The sequence below is a fragment of the Rhagoletis pomonella genome, unplaced genomic scaffold (genome assembly GCF_013731165.1).
Source record: "Rhagoletis pomonella isolate Grant_MI unplaced genomic scaffold, Rhpom_1.0 Rhpom_scaffold_06742, whole genome shotgun sequence".
Lineage (NCBI taxonomy): Eukaryota > Metazoa > Arthropoda > Insecta > Diptera > Tephritidae > Rhagoletis > Rhagoletis pomonella.
Window position 1 is genome coordinate 285 of NW_023465273.1, and position 8,773 is coordinate 9,057.

Sequence of the window (8,773 nt, forward strand, 5' to 3'; positions counted from 1 at the left end):
GGGCCTTTTTGAACCGAACTCGGAAGCGTTTTTTAATAAAATTCTGAAATAGGGCGTTCTTGAAAAGTTTTTTGAGATAGGGCATTTTCGAACTGGCTGCCGAGGTCGATCTTCCACTCCGCAGTCGATATACAAAAAATCCCGAATAGCCGTATTTAAATAACGTTTTTGAAATTTAGATTGGAAAGTTATTAAATTTTTATGTTACATTTTTTTAGAGATTAATAATAAGACAATTAAATTAATTATTGTTAGATTTGTTATTATGTTTAATTTTTTTTTTTATTACAATTTGTTTGTACCTATTGTGGCTTAGGAACACGTGCTTTCTGATTTCCGCAATGAGGTCAATTTTGGGCATACTCACAAACGCATCTGTTGGAAAAATATAAATGCATTACTTCCTGAAATAAGTAAAATAAACAATTAAAACATATTTACCGAAAACTAATTCTATTGTTTTTAGCCCCAGAAGTGGAGCTTTGTTGGCTTTGCCCTCATAATTGTATGAAATGAGTAGAGTGTCGGCAAAAATGCTTCTCAACACGTGTTTCACACAACCCTTAGCACCCTTCAATTTTAAAATTATGTTCAGCTGGAAAAGATTATAAAATTTATAAATACTAGATATGTACATAAATGCAATTATAAATATAAATGTAAATAATAAAATATAATATATGACTACATAAACGAAATATAAATTAACACCAATCGAAAGATCTTATTTAAAATAGTAAAACTGCATCTTTAACTAAAAATCGTCAAAATCTTTCACAGACAAGCAAAATATCATATGTTTACAGAGCGGTAAGTCACAGCAAAAACTGTTATTTAAAAGAAAATATTTAGTTGTTGAAAACAAATTTTTCAAAAGTTTGTGAACAGCGAAAAAGTAATTATATAATAAGAGCGTTCCAGATCGTCTACGATTTGCAGGATTTAGTCCAAAGTTGTTCCCATACGCCACGTTCACATAAGGTTTATCAAAGGCAGAAACAGCTGTTCCTGTAAAACCTGCAAATCCTAGAGTACGGGAACAAGCTAAATATGTATTCTGTTTTTTAATTATAATATAGTTCTCTTTGACGGTAAAATATGTTTTGTTGACATATGCTGTTTTGCGTGTTCTTGAAAGATAGAGTTAAGTGGCTCATAGTACAACAAAAATCCTACAAACCATTTCCATAAATTTTCATGCCCATTTCCCGCTTTTTGATACGATTTGTAAAAATATTTCGAGTATGGAATTTTATAGTCCACTGAATTTTATTATAATAAGATTTAAGTTTTAAGTTTCTACAAATTTGCGGCATTTTTTAGATTTTCTTTTGTGTGATTGAGTTTATTTTTGTATGGGAGAAAGTAAGCCAATCCGTTCACAAAAAAATCGCATTTGTGAAAATTTCAAACTTGCATATTATTATACTAAAAATCAGTGGGCTACAGAATTGCACACTCAAAACATTTTTAAAATTCGTATCAAAAAGCTGGAAAAGTGCATGAAAATTAAATTAAATTTTATCGAATTTTCCTATTATTTGTACAAAGTTTGGAACTTTGGTTTTTACGATTTTTGTTATACATACTATAAACCAAATTTTAATAAAAAAAAATTGCATACATATGTATATACGAATAAAAATTAATATGAGTAAAATAAAATGCATATATACAACTAATATGATATATACATACATTTGTATATGTGTATAAAAAACAATAAAAAAATTAGCAAAAATTACCATCGCATCGGAGTGTGGTTTGTTTCCCAAAAGATTCTCCAAAGTATTTAACTTTTCCTGGGATGATAGTGGAAGCATACTTTGAAGCAAAGTATGCTCTTTACTAATAGCATCTCCAGTGATTCGGGAAATACTTTGGTGAACTTTCTAGGTCACCACTTTGCACTCTCGCAGTAGCTGCCCTTGAGCTTGAACTTCCGCGCGTTCGGGCATCTGAAAAAAAAATTAAATTATTAAACAATAATTTTAGCATTCATAAATATGTACATTGATATAACCTTTTCGGCCAGAGCATTTGCTATTCCGTCCACCTTTGACTCAACCCTTCCAATGGCGGCCATGACGCCATCAAACATTTCTTTTTGCCTCTCCAGCAGGTGAGACAAGGTAAATTGTTGACCTGTGTTGCTTGTTGTTGTTGTAGTGGCTACACCCGTGTTGGTGGTTACTGTTGGCTGGGAGACAAAGCGCTCCTCGTAAGGCAGTGCCACATGAAAGCGCTTTCTATGTAGGGCTACATCTGAAAGCGCAGGAATGTTTGATTAAAAACTATTAAACATATTGTAAATGTATATGTATGTATATTTTCGAAATACCTGTGTTGCTCGTGCGTGGTGGAGAGAGCGCTTCGGTATCTCCCAGGAACAGTGGTGACAAATCCATTGCTTCAAGAGAAGGAAAAAAAAAGATTATGCAGAATCGGAACTAAAATAAACTTATTCGTATCAGGAATCCAAAAATAAAAATTCTACCTTCATGTTAAACTGTTACTACTGCGAATTATGACAACTACCAGTGGTTGAGTTCACTACTTCATAGCAGCAGTGGCACGGAAACGTGGATCTGCTATTGCAACTTCTCTACTTGAATAGATGAGAAGCAGTGTCAGAATCGGGAAACACAAGAAGGCCTTTCTTGTTTTAATTAGTGCTATGTTTCGTTGAGGCTATCATAATATTGTTGTATGTGCTATTACTCTGACTACAAATATCACTTCGTTCATATTTTAGTTCTCCTACCTGATCTGTGCCTCAACGAAACATAGAACCAAGTAAAACAAGGAAGGTCCTCGTGTGTTTTCCGATTCTGGCCGTGCTTCTTATCTATTCAAGTAGAGAAGTAGCAATAGCAGAGCAATGTTTCCATTTCCACTGCTGCTATGAAGTAGCAAACCCAATCACTGTTGTTGAACTGTGCACTACACTTTGTAAACTATGGCTTCCAGAATGACCGCATTCACCAGTCCTAAATTTGAAAATATATGCACATAAAAAGGTATCGCATAATCGTAAGAAAGACTGTTTTCCAAAACATATCAGTTTTTAAGCGCACAACCATGAAATTCCAATTTACAACTTGTTGAACTGACTCGTTTTGGAAAACCTGCAAAGGCTGACCTACTACACTTTTTACATATGTAAACACTGCACTTTCTTTTGTTGTTTACATTTGCACATAATTAGCCTGTTCCCGTACTTCACGATTTGCAGGATTTGCAGGTTTTCCGGAACAGCTGTTTTTGCCTTTAATAAGCCTTATGTGAACGTGGCGTACGGGAACGACTTTGGACTAAATCCTGCAAAACCTGCAAATCGTAGACGTTCTGGAACGCACTAAATAAGCCTGTTCCAGGTACTTCACGCTTCGCAGGTTTTTAGAGGAAGCTGTTTCTGTACGCCATAAGGTTTATTAATTGCAAAAACAGCTTTTCTTTTGAAATGTGCAAATCGGGAAGCACCAGGAACATGATTAATGTAGGCAGTTGCAGCAGAAGCAACGTTTATTCGTCGCATGAAAACTTACCGAATAATGTATGCAGCGCTGTTTATTGGTGGCGGCGTTGAAGGTGGTGGATATGCTGGTGTGGAGCCTGACTGGAGGTGGCGTTGATGTTCCGTGGTAGCAGGGTCGAAGATAAATTTAGAATGAAAAATCGCAAATTTGTAAATGCAAAATTATCAATTAAAATATACAAATATGTGAATAATTCTAATACATACCTTAATTATATGATTAAATCGCAATGTTTCGGCAATCTAAAAGAAAAAAATTCCATTATAAACAATGCAAATTGTTAAAACGTTCTCTTACCTTCAAATGTTTTTGCAAAATTAACGCTTTTATTTACAGCCTACTGTGATCAAAGATGTCAAACTTTTGCTAAAGTCACAGCCTCTGTGATCAAAGCTGTCAAATTTTGCTTCATTTCCACTTACTCGCTCTAACGCATAAAATTCTTATTACAGTAAAAATTTTTATTAGGTCCGGTTCTCTCACTCAGAATTTTGTTTTAACAGTCGGAAAAATAAATTTGTAAATGTGTGGGTAGCATAGCTAAAAAGTTGCGAGTGTGTGTGTAAATCTGTTGAATTTCAGGGGCAACTGGTTAGCTGTGGCTTGCAGGGATGTTATTGAACCATACGACTTTCCTCGCTTTGCTTGACAGTTAGAACTTAGAGAACTAAGCGTGAAGCCAGATTTGGCCGACTGCACCCCAAAATTTTTGCGCAACAAAAACGGTCCACTGGAAATGCGCCTTCTCATTTATAAACGTTCTCTGGTTGAAACGTTTCAGAAAATAATGAAGAAGAGCAGATTTATGATTTGCATCTTCTCATAACTATACGTTCTCTGTCATAACTATACGTTCTCTGCCAAAACTCATTTGATCCCAAACCGATTCCGGTAGTGTATTTGGTCCCAAACCGGTTCCTGCTAGTGCATAAATATCCCAAACCGTTTCGCATAGCAACAAAGAAGAATTAGCAGAGTTTGCAATTGACAAATAATGAATTTTTAGTCAAATCATTTGCCTGTAAACTTTGCGAAAAATATAAATTTTTAATTACAAAGCGATGGCCACCGCATTGGAGAACTATGTTAACAATGTGCGGACAAAGAGTTCCGAAGGTGGGTGTCGATATAGAGCTCAAGACGGTTCCAGCTACCGTTCAACCAAGTCCGAGAACTAGACGCATGCCGGCAAATAACTTATCAACTCCAATGTTCTTCACAATGGCTTGCCAAAATGAGTTTAATATTTTCTTATAGGAAACTTTCGCATAATGGTGGAACAACTTAATGACTCTGTCGAGGTGCTTTCAAGGTATTTGGACTTACTAGATAACGTGCTGGAAACGTTGGATTTTCAGCAGCATTCGCTGGGCGTACTTTACGTGTTGCTAGTCAAATTCAATGGTGCTGCGGTTGGTTAAAATAGGAAAGCATATAAAAAGCTTGCAAATAATTAATTTAATATTTTTAGAATGCAAATGCAGATTTGCCACAATTGTTCAACCTTTACAAAGAATTTATAAGTCAATGCAACGGAGAGCAGGTCCGGTACGCTACGTATACATGTAAGTATAAAGTGGTAATTTAAGTCAGCCTGTACATATTTGAAAACTTCTATTATTTGTCTTGAATCTACAACAGATTATGATCTATGCCACATGTTTACAAACCTCATCGTTGATCACCCGTACTGCATTCAGGGCATTAAAGTAGTAGCACAAGCCATCGAAAAAATTCGTCTCTGCGACTCTCAACAAACCAGCATTCACTCCGATCTCTGTCAGCTGAGTTTAAAATCAAAGTGTTTCAAAACAGCGTTAAGCTTTCTGGATGTAGACATTACCACCATATCAACTGCATCGGAGATACGAGGGCAAAACTCAACTGTATGTAAAAATCTGTGTGTTTGATTTTTAATAATTACCGCAGTGTTGCGCATTATGTTATACGACATAACATTAGTTTCGACTTATGTCTAAAAAAAATGTTCCTCCTTGTGATAAGAAAAAGTTGTACGTAGTTTCTTTTGGTAACCTCTGAACATAAATATGTATAAAAGATTTTTCTTCGGAGGTTTATAAGCTAATACTCTGGCTGCGTTTTTTTATACATTCCGGATAATCCCATTTCACCGCCAGATTAAAAAGAATGCGATTGAAATATATGTTAACATATCATCAGGAGCGTTCTACAGAATAAGTAAACAAAAATTTATTCCAAACGTTCAGAATGAATAAAGAAATGCAGCCTCTGACAAATTATCAGATTAAGAACCATTTCACAACACTGCAGTAAACGCCAATTCAAAATTGCCTACTTAAAAAACTTGAAATGTTTCGAAATTAGGGTCTTTCCAAATTTATAGCACTCGAATTTAATTTTATTATATTTTACAGGAAGCGAACAATGACGCCAAATATTTTCTACTCTACTACTATTATGGTGGCATGATATACACTGCCGTTAAAAACTTCGATCGCGCCTTGTACTTCTTTGAAGTGTGTATATCAACGCCCGCTGCAGCCATGTCTCACATAATGTTGGAGGCATATAAGAAATTTTTACTAGTTTCTCTGATTCTGCACGGAAAGGTTTTGCCGATACCAAAATATTCAGCACAAGTGATTTCGAGATTTATGAAACCGCTCGCTCAGGCTTATCACGACTTAGCAACCGCTTACTCAACCTCATCCAGTGATGAACTACGAATTGTTATGAATAAATCTAGTGACACCTTTACTCGAGATAAAAATATGGGTTTAGTTAAACAGGTATGCGTGCATTGATTTATGGTAAAGACTATAAATCTTTTGTTACTTCATAGTTTCTTTTTTATTAACTATTTTGTAAAGCAAGTATTTTAACTAAATTAAATTAATTTATAGGTTGTAACTTCGCTATATAAGAAAAATATACAGCGGTTAACCAAAACATTTTTGACGCTCTCACTTTCCGACGTTGCTAGTAGAGCTCAACTTGCAGATGCTGCCGAAGCGGAAAAATATATTTTTAATATGGTGAGATTTCATAAATTGATTTGAAATACTTTTCTAACCTTTTTTCAATTTCGCATAAAGATCAAATCAGGGGAAATTTATGCAACTATAAATAAAAAAGACGGAATGGTGGTGTTCAAAGATGATCCGGAAAAATATAACTCCCCTGAAATGTTCCTTAAAATCCAAGAGGATATGGCACAAACGATGGAACTAATACGGCAAATAAACAAAATGGAAGAGGAGATTTTACTGAATCCCCTGGTAAGTAAATTAGAAAAAAAAACACTATGAAAAGAAAACTGAAAGTTTTACTAAGTTAGGTAAAAGAATTATGAAGGAATGCCAAAAATATAAAGCACATCCGCGCCATTGTCAGTATTAAATATTTCTCTCTATTTACAGTACGTTAAAAAAGCTTTGGGTAATCAGGAGGATGAACTAACGTCGCAGCATGCAAAATCATTTTCAGGGTAAATATTGCGATGTGTACATAATCACTGATAAATAAATATGTACTAATATTTTCTTTTTGCTATTTTCAGAGATCCAACAGATTGATGATGCCACAGAAGTGAATGCACTCTAGCCGCGCTTTTGTCAAATGAAAAAAACTGTACGGAATCTGTTTCATCTGCTTCATGCTCAAATGCATTTCTTCTGTATTCAACAAAGAATTTGTCTGCAGCAAAACTTTGCCTATAAAGAATTATTAAAGAATTGTTTTTAAATTCATATTTTTTTATTGCCATTGTTATTTGAAGGTAAATGTGTGGATAAGTGCCGATTGGCAAAAAAAATTTACCGATGATGAAATTTACGCAGATAGATAAATATGTCAATGAAAATTTGCGCTCTTTAGGTGATCTCTGAAAACTCGATAAATATATTTAAAATGGCTTCATTAGCTACGCATGAATTTTGAAATAAAGTTCTAGCGTTTACTGTAAGTTTTGAAGCTTACATTTGCTGATGATGTTGTTGTAAGCATAAAATTACTCGAAAGAGTTTTGTGGAATGCTGCTGAAGTGATAGCGATCCGGTGGTAATACGCAGCCGCAACACACCCAAAAAAATTAGCTAAAAATATCTTTCTCAGCACATCGCATGTTTAATAATATAGAGAGGTAATTCAAAATTTACGTTTTTTGGAGATTTCCTCATTCAATTAATAAGCATGATAAGGAAGATATGTTTAGCCTCATAGATGACTAAACTTCCCAAAAATGACGAAGATATCGCACACCGTATTCAAAAGAGTCACAACGCAAAATTTGGCATTTTTGAGAATATGCCCGAAAAATGTACGCAGCGCTCTTATTTACCTTTCAGCAAAGGCCGGAGTTGTGACTCTTTTTAAGACGGTGTGCGATATGTGTCTTAGAACTGTATTTTGGTATATCACATGTATGAATTTTGGACTGAGTAGGCAATTCAGGAGTAAAGTCCTCTCTCGACGTACGAAAACCACGCTCTATAAGTCACTCATCATGCCCGTGCTGGTATATGGCGCAGAAGCATGGACAATGACAACATCCGATGAGGCGGCTCTTGGGGTGTTTGAGAGAAAGATTTTGCGGAAGATTTACGGTCCTTTACGCGTTGGCGACGGCGAGTACCGCAGACGATGGAACGATGAGCTGTATGAGCTTTACAACGATATGGACATAGTGCAGCGAATTAAAATACAGCGGCTCCGCTGGCCGCACCGACGCTCCAGCTCTGAAAGTATTCAACTCGGAACCCGCTGGTGGTAGCAGAGGAAGAGGGAGGCCCCCACTGCGATGGAAAGATCAGGTGGAGAAGGACTTGGCTTCACTTGGCGTTTCCAATTGGCGTCAGTTGGCACAGAGGAGAAACGACTGGCGTGCTTTGCTGAACTCGGCCAAAATCGCTTAGGCGGTTACAGCGCCACAAAAGAAGAAGAAGAACATGTATGAATTGAACAAACTTTGAATGCGTTTTCGCACAAAATTGAAATTTGAAATAATTCTGTATATTATTAAGCGTGCGACATGATTTGGTAACTATAACCAACAAATGTAACGATAACCAAATCATCTGTTGATGGAAAATATTTGTCGCATTTTTTTTTTCTGAGTGCAAAGTCATCAAATCGCTGCCAGCATTGATCGTGAGCAAAGACAAAGGAACCCTCTTGTATGTATATAAAGCGGTTGGCAGGCCGGTGCTTAATTGTGCTTTGCTAATAGTTTATGCTTTTCAGTTCATTTTTTT

The 8,773-nt window shown here is 35.7% G+C and overlaps 2 protein-coding genes across 6 annotated transcripts; one reads left to right on the forward strand and one right to left on the reverse strand.

The window, feature by feature from the left end:
• Positions 1-272: 272 nt before the first annotated feature.
• LOC118755596 lies at positions 273-4,049 on the reverse strand. 5 transcript variants are annotated; one of them, XR_004995032.1, is made up of 9 exons: positions 3,837-4,047; positions 3,746-3,781; positions 3,143-3,619; positions 2,498-2,990; positions 2,342-2,410; positions 2,024-2,265; positions 1,746-1,958; positions 442-595; positions 273-375 (listed from the first exon to the last, which is right to left on the reverse strand). XR_004995032.1 is itself a non-coding variant. In XM_036490422.1 (5 exons), exons 1-3 carry the CDS (start codon positions 2,406-2,408, stop codon positions 1,893-1,895), a joined length of 375 nt encoding a protein of 124 aa, XP_036346315.1. In that variant the 5' UTR covers positions 2,409-3,122; the 3' UTR covers positions 273-375; positions 442-595; positions 1,746-1,892. The 5 variants fall into 5 exon arrangements, 1 of the variants encoding a protein (XP_036346315.1); XR_004995031.1 differs by having other exon boundaries at positions 2,342-2,990; positions 3,837-4,049; XR_004995033.1 differs by having other exon boundaries at positions 2,342-2,990; positions 3,549-3,619; positions 3,837-4,035.
• Positions 4,050-4,452: 403 nt separating this feature from the next.
• LOC118755595 (COP9 signalosome complex subunit 3-like) lies at positions 4,453-7,272 on the forward strand. The gene is made up of 9 exons (XM_036490421.1): positions 4,453-4,655; positions 4,797-4,951; positions 5,011-5,104; positions 5,181-5,425; positions 5,936-6,310; positions 6,425-6,556; positions 6,617-6,799; positions 6,941-7,008; positions 7,081-7,272. The coding sequence occupies exons 1-9, from the start codon at positions 4,601-4,603 to the stop codon at positions 7,094-7,096; spliced, it is 1,323 nt and encodes a 440-aa protein (XP_036346314.1). The 5' UTR covers positions 4,453-4,600; the 3' UTR covers positions 7,097-7,272.
• The last annotated feature ends 1,501 nt before the right edge of the window (positions 7,273-8,773 follow it).